The following is an 18,836-nucleotide window of genomic DNA, read 5'->3' as shown; positions in this document are numbered from 1 at the left end:
GAGACATACAGTGACGGTTACCTGAGCGGGCTCCATGCTTGCCGCGGTATGGCGTCTGCACAGGTAACTCAAGAAAAAAGGCGCGAAACGATTGTCTGCTGCTGCTTTCACGGCGGGAGGGAGGGAACGGGGGCCTGACGATATGTGCCCAGAACCACCCGCGACAATGTTTTAGCCCCATCAGGCATTGGGATCTCAACGCAGAATTCCAATGGGCAGCGGAGACTGCGGGAACTGTGGGATAGCTACCCACAGTGCAACACTCCGGAAGTCGACGCTAGCCTCGGTACTGTGGAAGCACTCCGCCAAGTTAATGCACTTAGAGCATTTTCTGTGGGGACACACACACTCGAATATATAAAACCGATTTCTAAAAACCGACTTCTATAAATTCGACCTAATTTCGTAGTGTAGACATACCCTTAGTCTGGGATGCTCATTTCAGTTTTAAAATACTTGTCTGAGCATCACACCTGAGGGCACGCATTCATACCAGGACACGACCTGATTTCTGCTAACAAAAATATTGCTGGGTCTGTCAGCAGTGACGCTGTCTGAGCTCAGCATTAACCATGGGGGAAACTTAACATAACCAGCATCAATACACTGGGAATGCAGCATTCCAGAGAGGTCATGGTCATTGTTTTCCTTGTTATTATTATTGTTTTAAGTGTTTACCGATATAAACATCCGTTTTTGAGATGAAGCAAACGTTCTCCCTGAGCCCCGGAACTAAAGCGAGCAATACATGAAGACCTACCTTATCAGTTAACTTCAGTTCTGGGTCCGTTTTAATTAGCTCCCAGTTTCCGTAGCCATGTTCATAAATTCCCAGCAATAAACGAGAATCATCCTCCACTCCCCAGTCTACATCAAAATGAGCAGCTTTGACGCGGCAGGTCAGGCAGTACCTGAAGGCATTTCAAACACGAGAGAGGTGATGAGGGGCTCCTTTCCAACACTGCGGTGTCAAAGCAAATCTACAAACCCAGGCTTTCCTTTTGCCAGCCCAAAACCCCAAGCTCCTTGCACTTTCCTCCCAGTCATGCCAACTCACTTTCTCTTCTCCTCCGGGTCCGTGGGAATGGATTTGTGCAGCATTTCAAACTCTTCTTCATGCTGGATGATGGATTTCACGTTGACTTGGACACCAGAGATCTTGAGGGTAGGACCCCTCCTTTTCCCAGGCCCTTTCCCTGCTCAACAGCAACAAACATTTCAGCTGAAAGCACTTCGACAGAATAAAAAAACGCTGGAAAAGACTCAGATACATTCAAGAGTTTTACATTCCTCCCATCATCCTCTGTTTACATCTAGGGCTGGCTGCTAATGCTCAGGTAGATCCTGAAAAGCAGGCTCCGCTTTCAGAGAGCGGTCGTGAGTGATTCGTTACACTCCAAACCCCTTTCCAAGTCATCATTTTCTTAATTACAAATAAATCAACAACATGGGAGTTCAGCCACTTTACCAGCTCGGTTCAGCGAGGTCACGCAGAGACTTAATGGCAGAGCTGGCAATAACACCCACGTCTCCAGATTCCCTGCCTCCTGTGCCAGCCACCAAACCACCCTGCTTCCTAGAAAGCTACAGCACGCAGAGGCAACACACAGGGCTGGATGTTCCTCAAGCCTTGGAAGCACTTGCAGGGTATTTACCCAATGCTGTGGGGGCACTGGCTGGCTCAGAGGTATAGTGTAGGGGACATGTTATCGGTTTGATTCCAGCCCAGGAAGCAATCCAGTCTGCTGGCTGCTCCACAACCTAACATGGAACGAGTTGGTAGTCGTAGCCCATGCCTTAGAAATCCCATGTCCACCAGACGCTAGTTCCAACTGACACCCTTCAGTCAGCGCAAAAGACTCACAGCTTGGAGGCTGGAATAGGTTTCTCACTCTTAGAGGTAGCTGCCTCCGGGTCACTAGCAGAGGCAGCCTGGGTGAAGTTTGTACTGTTCTTTGGCTAACAGACTACAACCTCCAGTGCTGTCAATCTGGTGTCCCATCTCACCCAGAATGGGGATGGTTCCCCATCAGCACTTTGGCCCATCAACACCAAGAGGTTAATGAAATCAGCACCCGTCCCTTTCGCTTACCCTCACCGGGGTTTTCTTTCAGCTGCTCCTCATATTCCTGCATTGCCGACACACAGCTGTTGTGAATAAGTTCCCCTAGACGTTTCAGATCAGCTATGGACTTGTCCACCAGCTCGGCATCGCGAGCAATGCACTCCAGCCTGAGAGGGAAAAAAAGAATTGGGAAAGCATCAGACTCAACACCTGGCTGATAGCGCTGCTCAGAGACACAGGGCCGAGCCTGTCTGCAGCTTCCCAGATCAAGCATATCACTTTCAATAGTATTTGCACTACTGGGCATGGAAATATTTTTTTTGGGAACTGGGTGTGTGTGTGTCTGTGTCTGTGTCTGTGTTAACTTCAGCTCCCCGCTACTTAGAAGAACCAATACATCTACGCCTCTGAGATGATCTCTTTTATTGGGACTCTTCAGGTTGCTGATCCTTTTCTTGCCAGGTAAATAATGATTTTAAGACCACTTGGAGCAAGACCCATGTTAAGCTTTGGTACCTGAGAGCTGCGGGATACAGCAAGAAGCAGGTGATCACATAACAGGGGACTAGACTGGGACAGGGCTGCTTTGCAGGAGATGACACCATGTGTACCCTGCTCCTGGAGTGTTGTGTAATGCACTAGGAATGCGCGGGGCAGGAGGGGAAGAAGGGGCTTCATCTGAAACATCCTCCAGTGGCTATCATCGGAGACCAGATGGATCACCCGGCAATTCCTGTGTCTCCAACGTCAGCACTTGCACACCATTCACCCTGAATATGACAGACTAGTCAGGCTTTGCCCCATCAAAGAAGCCTATGCCATACTTGATGCTTATCAGTTAATTGTGCCTCGGGGTAGAGCAATACACAGAGATCTTCATGTGGCTATTTGTGTCTCCTGTTCACTTTCTTCATAGTGTAGCATTCAGAACTACAACTAGCCTATATGCGATTGGCTCTGATCCTGAGAACAGTTTGCACATACCGTTCGAGTGGAAGCCCAAACTTCTTATAAGCCTTGATAAACCTAAGCAAAAAAGAAAAGCAAAATTTTAGTGAATTACTGATGGAGGCTCAGTTTAAAAACCAGCAACTCAAAGATGAAGGGAAGTTGATTAAAGCTCAAGAAATCCCCTTTAACATCTCTGGCCTAACCTCTGGACACAGCCTTAGGATGCAGGCACTTTGCAAAGACTGAAGAGATTAGAGGAAGTTCTATCTTGGAGATGGCAAGGACAAAAACTGGCTTGGAATTGCATGCGTCAGCTGATCCAAGAAACGTAATGCTGGAGGAAGGGGAAACTTCACTACCCTGACTTACTGCACTCACTCTTTTGGGCTACCATTTTTGCCCAAATATATCAACATTTGCTTTTTGTTTAAATTTAAACTGCCAGGAAACTTTTCTTCTTTCAGGTAAATTTGGTGCTCCTGAACAAAGCCAGTGGGACAGCACAGAGACAGGAGTCCTTGGTTTCTCCATGGAATGACTACCAGCCGTTCCAGCCTCCCGCACACCCCCTGTAGCAATGTACCTTAATGCTGAATTTGATGAATCCACTCAGTCCACCAGAGATTACTGATGGAGGCTAACAATTTCAGGAGCAATTTTTGTGAAAGACAGGCATGTCTCACTAGAATCAGACTAAAGATTGTCAGCTCGTTTCTCACAGGCCTACAAAGGCCATCAGCAGGTGGCAAAGCTGACAATATAGAAGTTCAGAGAATGGCTGGAGCCAGTAAAGCCTGATTTCTCCCCTAATTCTTCTGTTACAATACTAAGTTAATAAAGCACCGGGCGTCCTGCCATTGCCATTTAGAACTGATTAAATGTCCATGGTACAACAGCACGAGCACGGAAGATCCCCAAGAAATGGAGGTTTTTGGGGAGCCAATAGCCCCAGTCCAGCAGAGCACTTCTTCACTTGCTTAACTTTAATCATGTAAACAGTCTATCTAACCTGACTTCACTGGGACCAGCCACAGGCTTACAGTTATGCAGGTGCTGACATGCTTTGCTGGAGCAGGGCCCTACCCTAGCTGTCTGAGCAAAATTTCCCAACGTGCTCATCCAACAGTCTCCTGGGCTCAGCACTGACCTCCTGATTTCGGCATCAGTAAATCCTTCCACCGTGTCTTTCCTAACGCTCCGTGGGCGCCCCCGGCGCTTCGGCCTTTTATCGTCATCGGTATCGTCCGTCTCACTCTCTGATCCAGATGACCTTTGTATCCTTCTCTTTGATTCAGCATCAGAATCACTGTCATTTGCCTGAGCCTGAATGAACCAGAAAGACAGCACTACGGTAACAAGGGTTAATTTACAACCTCCTTCAACTCCTCCCTAGTGGCGTGGGCTGGCAATACAAGTGCAGAACCTCTTGGTGCTTATTCTGAAATAAGGCCAAACAGAGCAACGTTGGGGTCGTCCCGTCTTAAGAGGAACCTCCCTTTTTTCCCCCCTTGATGTGCCTGGATGCCCAAGACCCCCATGTATTTGCTCATTTCCTTTTGACAGATTTCCAGACATCAATGCTAAGCTCCTCATTTGGAGCATGCGAATGAAGCATGGGTTCCATGTTCTAGTGGAGTTTTCTTGCAGAACCCTATTGCTAGAGGATTTGAATTCATCCTAGCACCTAGACCAGGGGTGGCCAAGCTTACTGACCCTACGAGCCGCATACCACAATCTTCTGAAGTTTGACTACTGGAGCACGAGGCTTCTGCCCCGCGGAAGCATCCCCACTGGTCAGAAGCCCCTATCCCACCACCCTGCTGCAAGGCAGAGGTCCTGAGCTCTCCCCTTCCCCGAGTCTGGTATGTGGAAAAGGGGATGAGCCACACTAACTGTAAAAGAGCCGCATGCGGCTCACAAGCCACCGTTTGGCCACCCCTGACCTAGACTGTTACCCTGGAAAGGGTACGGTCTCTTCTGGTTGTGAAGGGACAGGTTGAGTTTAAGCATTAACAACATGGTGAAGTGTGAAGCTTAGTGAGGAGACGGGAAAAAAACCATTTAGGGAACGACCTACGATGCAATCAAAAATGAATTCCCGTCTAGTCCCCACCATTCAGTTGGCTATTTTCCCCTGTGCTGCAATCTGTTACTGCAACCGGGTTTCAGTATTTATTGTTTTTAAATAAAGCACAAGATGAATTAGAAACACCACTACCAAATTCATCCTGGACACATACTCTGCACTACAGACTCAGGGCCTAATTCGTACTCCGCATGGCAGACCTATGGCCCATTCTGTACTTTGTTCCAAACTAGCAATAGGGGGGGGGGGGGGGAATCAAAATCCCACAAACCTGTTACTGGGCAAAGACCCTCTTTCCCACCACTAGCCCCCTGTGACCTTCTGTTTCCCAGCTTCCCGATGCAGTGCTGTACCTTTTTAGTGGAGCTGCGGATTCTGGGCAACATATAGATTTCTTCCAACTCCTTCTGTCGTTCCTCCTCCTCCACTTTCTTCCTTTGCTCTTCAGGAATAATATCATCCCAGTCCCTCTGGGACCTCTCGTCCAGCTCAGTCTCTTCCTCCTCCATGGTTGCAAAATTGGCTACCTTATAAGCAAAAGCACACCCATGGGATTAGAAGCTCCCCGTGGTAACGTCACCAGCGATATGTTGGTCCAGTCTCAACTTCTTTCTCTTGAGGCATTTCCCCAAGAAATCTGTCCGTCAGTCATTCTGTTCCTGTTGTTTGTCATCTCTTCCAGCTATGAGCCATTGAGTAGTACATGCAATGTATAAGCTTTGGCTGGAGACTTTGCTAGATTAGCATTTCAGTTCCCAAAGTTAGGAAGTTTAAGATTTTCTTCCCCACCACCAAGATCATTTTAAAACCTATACACACACATTTCTTTAGTGCTACCCACCCACCAAACCTATCAGCCCCCCTCCTGCTGGTTGAGGACCACCTGCTTCCGTGCACCTTGCAAAGGGTTTGGCTTGTTTGGCTAAAGCCTGACCCCATGAAGCCAGCCTGAAGGGGCACTGTTGGCCAGTTCTGTCCCTTCTCCTGTCACCGACCTTACAAACCAGGTTGACCCTGGCAAAGACCGTTCATAGCCACTCACTACCCTACTCTGCTAGGATTCAGTCCTTCTTACTCACTGGTTTCTAGGAAATCTATCTGCTTTGTACCTTGAATTGAGACAGAAGCTCATCCGTGGCGCTCGAGGACACTTCGTTCTCTCGTGTTTCAGCCAGGCGTAAAATCTCATCAATATCCATTTCCTGCCAGTCAGAAAGAAATGATCACAGAATGATGATAAAATCAGAAGCAGCACAGCAACAGAACAGAAGTGGGGGTTTCAAGGATTGACTTGTGAGATGTGATTGCTAAACACACATTGCCTGGATAAGTGAACAAGGGGAGGTGGGGGAGACAAGTTAACGGGCTGAAAATACTGATGGAGTGTCATCACTGAGGAGGAGGACAGACTATTTAGATGGTACAAGAGGGTATGAAGAGGAATGGCGGGTGAGGGTGAGAAAACTACAGCCTGAACATCAGGAAAAAAATTCCCGAGTGCTATCTTTTCATTTGTGGAATTGTTCCCTGCAGGGCTGTTCAAAGCGTTTGGTAACATATTGTCAGAAACAATCCTGCACTGGATGGGGGAAGAGGTGACACACACTGACTCCTGTGGAAACTACAAAGGAAAGGAAAGCTGAATGGGGCTAAGAGGAGCTGGGATGAAGTGGACTCGCTAGGCCCTGTTACAATACACTAACTCGTTATTCACAGAACTACAGATGTATGTGCAGAGGGCTGACGGGGGACAAGGCTCTACCACTGAAACGCCAACCATTTATTTCAGGAACCTCATCAGAAGCTCCACAGTCAGTCTGTCCCATCCCTGCCTCCCAAGTCCATTGTTCTCTCCCTTCAGCTTTTCTGGAAACTTGAACTTGGTGCCCCCATGGCAGGGGTCAGTTTGACAAACCCTATTATTGAACTGCTCTCTCTGATCCAAAGAGCAAGTACAACAGAGTCAGGACAAATGCAAGTTTCCTCATGCAGTACTGCCAATGAGGTGAAGTTCATGAAGACCATCAGAGAACAGCTAGGTTACTTTAATTTTGACTACCTGTGGCTCCGATTCTTCCCCTTCAATCTCCTTGAAGAGATCCTCAGCTCCAAACTTCAGAATAGCTGTCAACTCCTCTTTGTTGAAAGGATTTGAGCTGCAAAAAAGTAACAAAAACACAGTTGACTCTCAGGAGCCACCAAGACAGTTGCTTTGCTACGGCATAAAGACACACCTAAGCCTCCCTCATTAGGACAAGATTGCGATGTAAGTCCTCAACCCTGCACTAAGAAACGCCTTGTGCTCCGTTCCTGATCTATCCCCCTGTTCTGACAGGGGTTAGCAGTAATGTCAAGGCAGCATGCTCCATTCCCAGGGGAAGGAGGGCAGCACACCAAGTGACTCAATACTGAGCCACATGGCCAATTAAGCAGCAGTGTTGACGGGCTCCAACCAAGGGATTCCCATGTCCTAGAAGGATGGCTATCTTGACATGTGGCCTCAGGAGTATATTAAGGGGGATGAAGTGGGGAAGAATGGAGGAGCTCCTGAGAGCTTTAATTACACACAAGGAAAGCCTCTGGAAAGGAGGGGGGGGTGCAGGGAGAGAGGCACAGGGAAAGATACACTTGGTGAGTAAAATTCACTACCAAGTTTTCATACTGACACACAAAACCCAGAACCATTCTTGAAGATCCCACTCATAAGTGCTTTCCAGCCTTGCATATGCATCTGAGTCAGTTCTGGATTCCCATACCTGTATTGCATTGGTATCACAAAGCACGTGCTACTGCACTGCAGGAGTAAAGGCGGGAGACCCACCAGTCTGCAAAACCCAACGGACTCCCTCTATTCTTTCTGAAACCAGCAAGTGAAATGACCCTTCCTTCTACACGCTCCCAGCTATGTGCTCTTTCCCCTGAGGCACCAGGAACTGCAGAAGTTAACTAGAGCCAAATGGTCCCCGTGGCCATTTTCTCCCTACAGCACCAGCTTCAGAGCGGAAGAGACTGCAGATCACAATATTCAACAGATGCTTAAGTGAAAAGCCAGGAAAAGACTCCAACTGATCCTAGTTGGTTACAGCTGTAGAGCGAGCATGGAAAAGAGACCAATTGTGTGGGACATTTATAACCTACTGTCAACTTCTTCAGATACCAGTGACTTTGGGGGCCTTGTAAGAAAAAAGTCACAGCCTCTAAAAGGAGAAAAAACAGGCCGACGACCAAGCTAGAAGAGAGGGGCAATAAACAGAGGCACAAAAGCAAACAGAGAGGGAAAGAAAAGAAAAAGAGAGAAAGATGGAATGAAAAACAGAGGAGACTTCAATACCAGTTCTTTTTATTTTCTGGCTAACTTTGGCATCCCATATAGTTTCCATACCAATGACTGCATGAGCCAAAGTTAGTGGTAAGCTACCATTCGTAGTTTTTTTTTTTGCTGGCCAACTACACTATCAGCTAATTACCCAAGTCACCAGGAGGCACATACTCCCTCTGATGCTCTCCTCCCCATTTAGGCACTTACTTGGATCTCCCAGAGTTGTTATCCAGTACAGTACGGCCCGTGGTGTCCATACGCTGGATCACCAGATGATCTAACACCATCTTTTTCTTAGCCCTTTCGATGATCTCCTCTTCCACTGTCCCCTTTGTGACTAAGCGGTAAATGTTCACCTGCAGGGCAAAGAAAAAGCAGAGCTATTTTGTGGATCTGCAAAATATAGTCCTGCCTAAATTACAATGCACCCTGTGCTATTTAACAGAAGGTACCAATAACCTGTCTGCATGGTCCCTTTTTGCAAAGCTATATCCTGAATAGTATATCTAAACCCCTAATCCAACACACACACAACCCCAAGGGAATAGCTATTCTCAAGAGACTTCCAGCCCCACCAAACTCACAAGAAAGGCTACTCTTCCCAGATCTCCAGCCTGCTTTCGAGATCAGAGGCTCAGTGACACGTCAGAAAAATATTGTTCGTAGATTTTAAGGCCAGAAATGACCTTTATGATCATCTAAGTCTCACTGCCTACATAACACAAGCCAGAGAACCTCAGCCAGTGATTCCTGCATCAAGCTCATAACCAGAGTTTGAGATAAGAGCAGTGTGTGTGTGTATGTTTGTGTGTATGTATATAAACAAAGAAACACAACAGACTCACAATAAAACTACAAATGGAACACATGCCTGCTCTCTCTAAGCCTCATACTGGCTCTATCGATAAGCTTTTAGGCCTTCCAGCCTTGACGGTGTCCCCTGCTTGACACCAATGCCTGATGCCAGAGTTGTGTGCAATTTTAGTTGTGAAACTAAGAACCATGTGAAATTTGCTTTGTTTCGTGATTAACTCAATACCCAACCCAGATTCATGAGACTACTGAGAGAATCCAGGCCCTGTTTCCAGCAAACTTGGGCTGATTTGGTTTTGCATCTGTTTTCCAGCTTACCCTGAGTTTCTGGGGAACCTGAAGGATATATAGCTCAAAGAGAAGGAATACATTTGCAGTCGCATAAGCCGGACATGCCCAGCTCTGCACGGGCTGACACAGACGCACATGCTACAGCATATGACTGGACTGAATCATAGAAAAATGGATCTGAGGCTGTTCTCCTGACCTGCTTCTTCTGTCCAATTCGGTGAGCCCGAGCCTGAGCCTGCAAGTCATTCTGGGGGTTCCAGTCCGAGTCAAAGATAACCACAGTGTCTGCAGAAGCCAGGTTAATTCCCAGTCCGCCAGCTCGTGTTGACAGCAAGAAACAGAAGTCCTGCATACAACGACAAGATACCTGTGTACAGCACTGCTCACACAAAATGATCTCAGCTGCTTAAAACACACGTGCAAAAGCCAGTGAACTAATGCAGGTTACAATATATCCTACAGGGCCCACCTGTATGTGTGGGCAGGTCAAGGGAGAGGAAGGTGCAACTGAATGCAAAGTTTAGGGAGAACGGAGAGGGTCTGGGAGTGGGGGTTTATTAGAGAGAGAGGAAGTTCGGAGTCATCACAGGACAGAGAAAAGAGACAGAGTCTGAAGACAGTTTGGGATAATGAGGTGCTCAGAGCAGGGGCAGCGGGTGAGAAGGATCTTCCTCTTCTGCAGAAAGATGGAAAAGAAAAGAGGAAGACAGAGAACTCTGGTATTTGAGCAGCACAGCGGGAGAGGTGGAAAAAGATGCAGCATAAAGAAGGAATCCCCACTCCATCCATTTAAGCAGTCCCCGTATTAGTAATCTTAGGGGATACTGCTGGGTATCAGAGTGCGGTGGGCGGGGGCAGGTGACAGCCATCAGCGTCTCCCGGGCAGAGGAAGGTGTAGCTGGCAGACGGCAGCACATATAACGTGAGTTACAGCTAGTGACCGAGACGTAAGGATGCAGAAGCAGCCCAGCAGGTGCCGCTGTGGGCAGCAGAATGCAGAAATGGCTTTGGAAGGAAAGGCACTTTGGGCTTGTAGCTTCTGAAGGTCAAACTGTGCCTGGACCCCCATGACGGCAGCAGGCAAACACATGTGCACATCACTGACACTTCTACGGGGTGATCAGCCCCACACAAAACGAAGCCTGCCATGGACTCTGCGACTCGCTGGCTGGGCACACAGGGCAGCAGGACAAGGCCAGGCTGCTGAGATGACAGGGCCAGGCCCTCCTCGCTCAGGCAGTCCTCTCTAGAGTCCATCTCCTTGAGAATCCCTTTCCTCCCCAACAGTGCCAGCTCCCTTGCTCTCCTGTCTGCATTACACTCTGCTTTTTCAGTCCAATTTTTTCTAAGCTCCCTGCTAATACCAGGCACCTGGCCTTGTCTCCTTTTGTTCTTTACAATCTGCTCAGTTAGCTCTGGTTTTCCAAGTAAAGTCGTTTTTCAGACGGCTGGATTGCCTGAGGCACAAAGCAATCAAGTGACTCATGCCTGGTAAGAGTGAGCCGGGGAGTATGCCCAGATGGGAGGGATTACAAGGCCATAAGCCCTTTGGTCCCTAAGCCTTCACTGCAACCACCAGACACCACTGCCTGCCTACACTTCCAGCCGCCCTTTCCTCTGACACTTCAAGTGCAGAGACAACCTCACACTCCAGCCTGTGCAAGTCATCGAGTGATCACTTCACTCCCAGGTCAAAGGAGAAGAAGTCTAAGGGGGTTTGATCTTTGGCAGATTCTTTCTGAGTCTGATTTTCAGGCCCCACCCTTTGTGAGGCATTGGAGCATTTCACACACGACACAGATGGCCACAGGATACAGAACATGCCACTACCGTGTCTCTAAACACAGCCAGAGCTCCATGGGGACGTATGCCCGCTGTGGCCACGCTGTGAACTTGCACAAGCTCAAGCGTCCCATCCCATTCCCTTCTGACGCTATTTTCCCTCAGGCAGAAACCCCCCCGAGCTGTCGTACCTCAGAGCCTTCTGCGTTGAAGTGATCCAGAGCTTGCTTTCGGATCTCCCCTTTGATTGAGCCGTCCAAGCGCTGGAAAGATCAACAATAATGATAGAAAGAAAGAAAGTAAAGGAACCCTGAGGAATTGCTGCCCCAAAGCTCTGGGAGCTCCAGTCTCCTGTCCTACATATCTTCAGGTTGGAGCATTTAATCATTAAAAATAGCTGCTGATTAAAAATAACTGCACTGCTTTAACCTGCTGCACCAAGGGGGAGGGAGGCGGGGAGCATGCTTAGGCAGCAGTCACACGGTGGGTGACACTTCAGCTCTCATTACAGGCTCCCAGCCAGGATCGCTGCACTTAACAGTCCTCTCTAGAGCTTATCAAAGGATCAAGGCTGATTGCAGATGTCTGGAGGAGGAAGGGATGCTTTGCAAAAGCCAGGGCTTTATTTATTGTGTTTTTGCATGTTTAAAGCGCGCCCCTTGTAGCAACCGCCAGGCACACGTACAATTCTATAAAAACAAGGCGCGGGTGGGCTGGCGAGCCAGCCTCAGCCAAAAAGGAACGGAACGGATATCAAAGCTACGTTGATCCAGTGGTCAATTCACAGCTCACCTCAGGTCAGAACACACAGTCTTTACAGCCTAGCCTGAAGGGCTTTGTCACACCAACAAAGGACGCCAGCTCCAAAGCCGAGAGCTCTCTGCTGAAATCACCCCGCTATCAGACTCAAGAGATTTACTCACCCCGGGACATTTAACAAAAGCGCATCTGCTCAAAAGACAGTGCCTGGAGCAAAAGCCATCTCTCTGGTAGCCAGAACCCAAACCACATAGCGCTTTAATGATCAATACCCACGAACCGAATTCTCCCCTTCCATAGATGCTCTCATCACAAATGCACCTCTCTCTCATTCTCTTGGCTTGATCAGCACTTAAGAAGAGCTGGAATATAGTAAAGCTTCCCAGTTCGCACTAGTGCACTTTGCTTTAGAGCCTTATGTAGTTGAAGCTACTGGCCTCAGGGAGGCTGAGCACTTAAATCGCTTACATCCCCTGAGTGCCCCCCAATTTGAACTTTCAAGTTAACCCTGAGTGTGTGCTTACCACTAACCCGCCTCACCTGGAAAGGGTAGTGCTTGATAGCCAAGTATTCTGCCAAGATGTCCAGCATCCTCACCATCTGGGAGAAGATCAGGACTCTGTTACCTCTCTCACGCAGCCTGGTCAGCAGTTTGTCCAAGAGAATTAGCTTTCCACTGCTCCTGATCAGAGACTGAAGAAGTAACCGTCATTCCAACAGATGCTTCCAACCATGCCCCTGTATGGACTGTACAGACTGACGTGCAGCACAGCGGGCTGCCCTTGTTCTTCAAGTCAGGTTTGTCCCAGCATTAATCCAACCCCATCAAAGAGCTTTACAGAGCGGAAGCCGCTTGACAGAGACTAAAGCATCAAAGCATGATCTTAGCCCAGGGGTCTCAAACTCAAATGACGACGAGGGCCACATGAGGACTAGTGCATTGGACCGAGGGCCACATCACTGACACCCCACCCCTCGCTGCCCCTGGCCTTCCCCCCACTCCACCCCTTCCATGAGGCCCTGCCCCTGCCCCGCCCCCATTCCAACCCCTTCCCCGAAGTCCCCACCCCAACTCCGCCCCCTCCCTGCCCCCAGGGGGAGCAGGAAGGGTGCGGGGTGTGGCGGGGGCTAAGGGCAGGGAGCTGAGGTGCAGGTGGTGTGCAGGGTGCGGCAGGGAGCTCAGGACGGGGAGTTGGGGTGTGGGGTCCAGGAGGGGTGAGGGGTGTGGCAGGGGGTTGGGGTGCAGGGTGCGGCAGAGGGCTCAGGGCAGGGAGTGCAGGAGGTGTGCAGGGTGCAGCAGGGGGCTCAGGGCAGGGGTGCAAGAGGGGTGTAGGGTGCGGCAGGGGGCTCAGGGCAGGGGGTTGGGATGCAGCAGGGGGCTCAGACCAGGGGGCTGAGGTGTGGGGTGCAGGAGGTGTTCAGGGTGCGGGCTCCTGCCCGGCGCTGCTTACCTAGAGCAGCTCCGGGGTGGCAGGGTACGCACGGGGGCCAGGGCAGGCTCCCTGCCTGCCCTGGCCCCGGCCCCGCTCCACTCTGGGAAGCGGCCAGAACCACCTCTCTACAGCCCTGGGGCTGGGCAGAGAGCTCTGTGCGCTGCTCTTGCTGCTCCTCCAGGTACCTCCCCAAAAGCTCCCATTGGCCGTGGTTCCCCATTCCCAGCCAACGGGAGCTGCGGGCGGTGGTGCCTGGAGGCAAAAGCAACGCACAGAGCCCTCTTCTCCACCCCCGGCAGCAGGGACTTGCTGACGGCTGCTTCAGGGAGCGGTGCGGGGCTTGTGGCGCCACGGAGGGTAATCCTGCGGGCCAGATTCGGCCCGCAGACTGTAGTTTACCCATCCCTGGGCGCGGGGAGCTTGGCGGGCTGCATGCAGCCCACACGCCGTGTGTTTGAGACCCCTGTCTTAGGCTGTATGTTCATCCTATTCTAGACATCCAATCTAACTAGACACAAGACCACCCCTAACCAGGGAGGAAGGCTGGAGAAGCAGCGGCTTGGCTATGGGGAGGAGGTAGGGAGCATGTCCAGGGGACAGAGGCAACAGGAACTCTGCTTGCAAGATATTGTTTTGGCACGGAGGCAGGAATGGGGTGAAATAAAGGGGAAAGCAATTACCCGCCAAACAACTACCCACCATCAGCATTTCCATGCCAGTCTCCCTTTCGTTTTCTTCCGGAGGTTTAATGAGATAGCAATGGTTACAGCATTTTTTCAGCTCCATCACAATGTTAAGGAAGCCAGACGTGCTTCCTCTTGTCCCCTTCGAGAGAGCCTTGTAATTTCTTGTCAAAATCCACCTGCAGGCAGCAGTCGACAAAACAAAATCCTCAGGTCAGGCCCTGTCATTTCACTGGGGGACAGTGCAGACTGGACTCTCCAGAGAAACTTTTAGAGACAATTGTGCGGGGGCAGCAGTTCCCCTATCTCTCTCCCCATCTCCTTTTCTATCGCATGAAACTCTTCTTACTCCTCACTTGAAATCCCAACCTTCCTCCTTCTGGGAGGAATATTATAAGGTGCCATTTAATATTACAAGGTCGTGCACAGGCCTTTACAGAAATAAGACAGGCATGGTCCCCACCCTGGATGCTGACAAGATAAATTACATCATCACTGCACTTTAAAAACAAACCACCCAGTGGGGTGATTTGTAGCATCTCCTTAGGGCAGTGGTTCTCAACCCGCAGCCCACGGGCCCCATTAGCACAGAGCTGCGGCCCAGCTCAGTTGTGTGCTAAAGGCAGGCTTGTGAGGTGAGGTCCGGGCTTGGTCTGGTAGGGGCTGCTGGCCTGCCCTGCATGACAGGGGTCGGGGGCTTCCAGCCAGTCCCCGGGGTCCGGGGTGGCCCTGCGGCAGGGGGTCAGGGTCCTGGCCGCCGCTGCCCTGCTACCCAGCCCCTGCGGCCCAGGTAACACACTGTGGATCGCACATACGGCCCACAATGATAAGTAAGTTGAGAACCGCTGCCTTAGGGACAGGCAACACATAGGCAAGATGTGATACTATCTTACTCTGCTTCTCACCAGAAAGCCCCGCCCCCACTGAAGGAGACTGCCACAATGGCTTGGGCTACAGAACTACGGCCACTAGACACACTAATGAAGTAACCCACCAAACTCGTTTCCACTGGGCACCTTCAGTAACTCAGTAAATGCCTTACTTATAATACTGCTTCTGAAGGGCAGACATTTCCACCCGGAGAATCTGCTCCACTTTGGCCGGCAGGGATTTCTCCACATCCTTCTTCACCCTGCGCAGAAGGAAAGGCTCCAGGACTTTGTGAAGGCTCTGGTAGCCATTCTCTCTCCCTTTCCCATGATCATCTTCAAAATCCTCCCAGAACTCAAACCTGGTGGTACAATTTAGGAGTGGTGGGTTAGAAGGCCTCTTAACTACCATCTGCTGTGTTTACACTGACACAATGCCAGTCTGCTGAGGACATCAAAATGCCCCACAAGTTATTTATTCCACACCCCTGTGAGCTACATAAGTGATCACTATTTTACAGGAGGGCTAAAATTAAAACAGTGGCAAAATTGGGAACAACACACTGGTGTCCTAGGTCCCTGCTCCAACCACTGTCTAAGCTGCGGCCTTCCTATGTAGCCTAGATCTCAGGAACAAAGGGCCATGCCTTGTTTATCTATAACAAATATCCTACACCAAGAAACAAAAATGGGATTATAGGACCAACACTGTTAATCGTCTCTGGTTCTTTGAGAAAGGAGCTAGAACAGCAGTCTTTGAGTAAAAGGGAAATTCACTTCGGTAAAAGAAGCATCAAGAAATTTATATGGAACTGCAGGAGAACCACTGTGTTAACAAAACCGACTCTCTTCAGAAGGCAGGGCTAAACCAACCACAGTCGGCTACAACAGCCATCATTTGGAAATATTTTTATGGCAGCTATGGGTGGTCCTAACACACAAAACATAAACCCACTTACGTTTAGGAATAAGGAGTACAGTGAATAAACATGGCAAAGAAGCTTTTGGAGAAAGATGATAATGGAGGATAGTACATTAAATCCATCGTTCCAACCAAGAGCTACATTTTACTTTGGAAAAAACAACTACCACCGAATCTGTTTTTTATCAAGGACTCTGCTAATAATTCCCCGGTTACATGGGGGAATTGCCCTGAAGTAAAATCGCGGAGAATACGTAACATTAAAAGAAAAGGGGGGGAAATTCTCAGTTGAGGCTTAGTTTGGATGTACTACAAAAAGGAGCAGCTTCAAGCTGAAGAAGGGTTAGATATGGGGAAATCTTTCCTAACAAGAAGAGCAATTAGACAATAGAACAGTCACCAAGAGGATATGGAGACATCAACAATAACCTCGAGAGAGATTAGAGAACAAGCTTTGGAGTAATAGCAAGGGGAATGCCCAGCACTACGTACAGAAGTCGGGGGTTGATAACCTTCACGATCATTCTGCACAAACTTATAGAATCCCAAGATGTTCCTTGCCCATAAGACACAGTAAATAGCAACAGATCTCGTTAACAGGGACCTCTTGATCAGTAGAAGTATTTTTTCTGTGACTCTGAGTTACGGAGGTAAATATGAACTTCTGTACAATACGAAAGTGTTATTTAAAACAGTAGCAAACAATGAACATTCATAACATCTAGATACCTTAGCATTAGAAGATACTGATCTCCTTTTCACATCTTTGATTTTAGCTCTAGAACCTAACAATTATCTACATAGTGAATTGTGCAAGCCATTGCCTAACCTCACTAAATCATTCTCTCTTTTGTATTTCTCCCTCACTCCATTCTTTTTAACCAAGAATGTAATCATTTCAAAGCACGTTGCTACTCTCAGATCACTGATGTATATTATACTGAATGAAGTCAGGTCTTCGCAATACTGCCCTGTAATCCCTTCCTTCTAGCCCAAACTTCTCCCCTGACTTTAAGCTTCTCTCTGACTCCACCTACTATAAAGAACTCAAAGAAGACCCCCACCCACCACAATTCACCCAGGAATTTAAGGATATCATCAAATCTTTCCCCAAACAACTCCAAGAGAAACTCTACAACCTCATCTTCCACAAACCCGCCCCAGGGATCTTCTACATGCTTCCTAAGATACACAAACACGGGAATCCAGCCAGACCCATTATATCTAGCTCTGGTACTGTTACTGAAGGAATATTAAGACTTATAGAAACCATCCTCAAACCACTCACCACACAAAGGACCAGCTTCCTCCAGAAACTCTGCAACATTAACAACCTCCCTCAGAACATCATCCTTGCCACCACGGACGTCACCTCCCTATACACCAACATCGATGTCACGATGGCTTTGCTGCCTGCCTCAAATATCTACAAAACAACGGAAAACACTCAGATATGCACCCCAAATGTCACTAAACTCACCCATTTCATCCTCACCCTTAAGAATTTTACATTCAACAGCAAACACATTGTCCAAACCACAGAAACAGACATGAGTACTAGGATAGTTCCCCAATATGCCAACCTCCTCTTGGGCCACCTTGAGGAAGAATTTCTGGACAAAGGCACTACAAAACCAATATCTTAACCAATGAGATATGTTGATGACATTTTCATCCTCTGGACAGATTATCTACATTTCCTCATAGATTTCCACTACAACTTCAACCACTTCCACCTATCCATCAAACTCTCTCTAGATCACTCCCACACCACAAGCACCAACTTTATGGACACCATGATCAGCTTCAACAATAGAGCCCTACAGATAATGACATACAAAAAACCCATGGATCACCACACTCACCTTCACAGATCCAGTAACGCCCCCCACCCCCCCCAAAACACACAAAGAAATCTGTTATCTACAGCCAAGCCCTCAGACACCACAAAATATGCTCCGAGGAGACTGTCCTGAATACACACCTTAAACTCAGAACCGCCTTCACCAAACAAGGACACTCCACCAGAGAAGTAGATTGCATCCAGGAAGGGGTCACCCAAATACCCCGTGAGAACCTGCTTTAATACAGGAAAAAACCCCTCCAACTCCACATCTCTAGTTGTCATCTATCACCCCATGCTGGAACCCATACGGGGTATCATTAAAGAGTTGCAATCCATACTCAATAGGGACCACATCCTGAAAGAAATCTTTCCTGAACCCCCTCTTCTGGCCTTCAAACAACCCCCAACCTCATCAGAAGCAAATTCCTCACAGATCAGGACTCACCATCTTAAAGTGACACCAGACCCTGCCAGAACAACAGATGTAAAACCTGGAGACCTCCACTGCTACAACTGTCAGTACCACTCCCAACACATCTTTCAAGATCCATGAGTCCTACACATGCCTGTCACAACATGTGGTGTACCTCATTCAGTGCACAAACATTAAATAATAACTAAGTGGGCAAAACCAGACAATCACTGCACTCCTGAATGAACTCACACAGAAAAATGATAAAAGACAAGCATGATTCACTCGGGGGGTGAACACTTTTCACAAAACAATCACTCCATATCTCAGTCCTCCATCCTCAAAGAAAACCTGCAAAACACCTTCAAAAGACGAACGTGGGAGCTTAAATTCATAACTTCAGTAGACGCTAAAAACCACGGTCTTAATAAAGACACTGGATTTATGGCTTATTACAACAATCTGCAACCCACGAGCCCCCTTTTTTGTCCTATTTCTGCAGGGGCGTTAAAAGGCCATTTCACCTTGAATGGTCTCTTACCATGTGCGTTAATTACTTATGCTAAACTATCTGTTGCACCGTGTATTTTGCTGTGATGCTGGAA

The 18,836-nt window shown here is 48.5% G+C and overlaps 1 protein-coding gene across 10 annotated transcripts in view; it reads right to left on the bottom strand.

The window, feature by feature from the left end:
* Nucleotides 1-18,836, bottom strand: part of CHD2 (chromodomain helicase DNA binding protein 2) — a 101,991-nt gene that overhangs the window by 20,853 nt on the left and 62,302 nt on the right. For 6 of the 10 annotated variants that reach the window (XM_037910136.2, XM_007060366.4, XM_037910138.2 and 3 more), the window contains 14 exons: nt 15,225-15,413; nt 14,199-14,361; nt 12,607-12,759; nt 11,499-11,570; nt 9,722-9,871; nt 8,629-8,777; nt 7,162-7,258; nt 6,212-6,304; nt 5,456-5,629; nt 4,164-4,339; nt 3,050-3,091; nt 2,093-2,232; nt 1,058-1,196; nt 761-911 (listed from right to left, as the gene is read on the bottom strand). In XM_037910136.2, coding sequence (XP_037766064.1) covers nt 761-911; nt 1,058-1,196; nt 2,093-2,232; nt 3,050-3,091; nt 4,164-4,339; nt 5,456-5,629; nt 6,212-6,304; nt 7,162-7,258; nt 8,629-8,777; nt 9,722-9,871; nt 11,499-11,570; nt 12,607-12,759; nt 14,199-14,361; nt 15,225-15,413 — 1,888 coding nt within the window. Of the gene's footprint in view, nt 1-760; nt 912-1,057; nt 1,197-2,092; nt 2,233-3,049; nt 3,092-4,163; nt 4,340-5,455; nt 5,630-6,211; nt 6,305-7,161; nt 7,259-8,628; nt 8,778-9,721; nt 9,872-11,498; nt 11,584-12,606; nt 12,760-14,198; nt 14,362-15,224; nt 15,414-18,836 lie in introns of those variants that run through there. The other 4 variants (XM_043523902.1, XM_037910137.2, XM_037910142.2 and 1 more) reach the window with 3 other exon arrangements.

Source organism: Chelonia mydas, chromosome 10 (genome assembly GCF_015237465.2).
Source record: "Chelonia mydas isolate rCheMyd1 chromosome 10, rCheMyd1.pri.v2, whole genome shotgun sequence".
Taxonomy (NCBI): domain Eukaryota; kingdom Metazoa; phylum Chordata; order Testudines; family Cheloniidae; genus Chelonia; species Chelonia mydas.
This window is presented reverse-complemented; position numbering and strand designations above follow the sequence as displayed.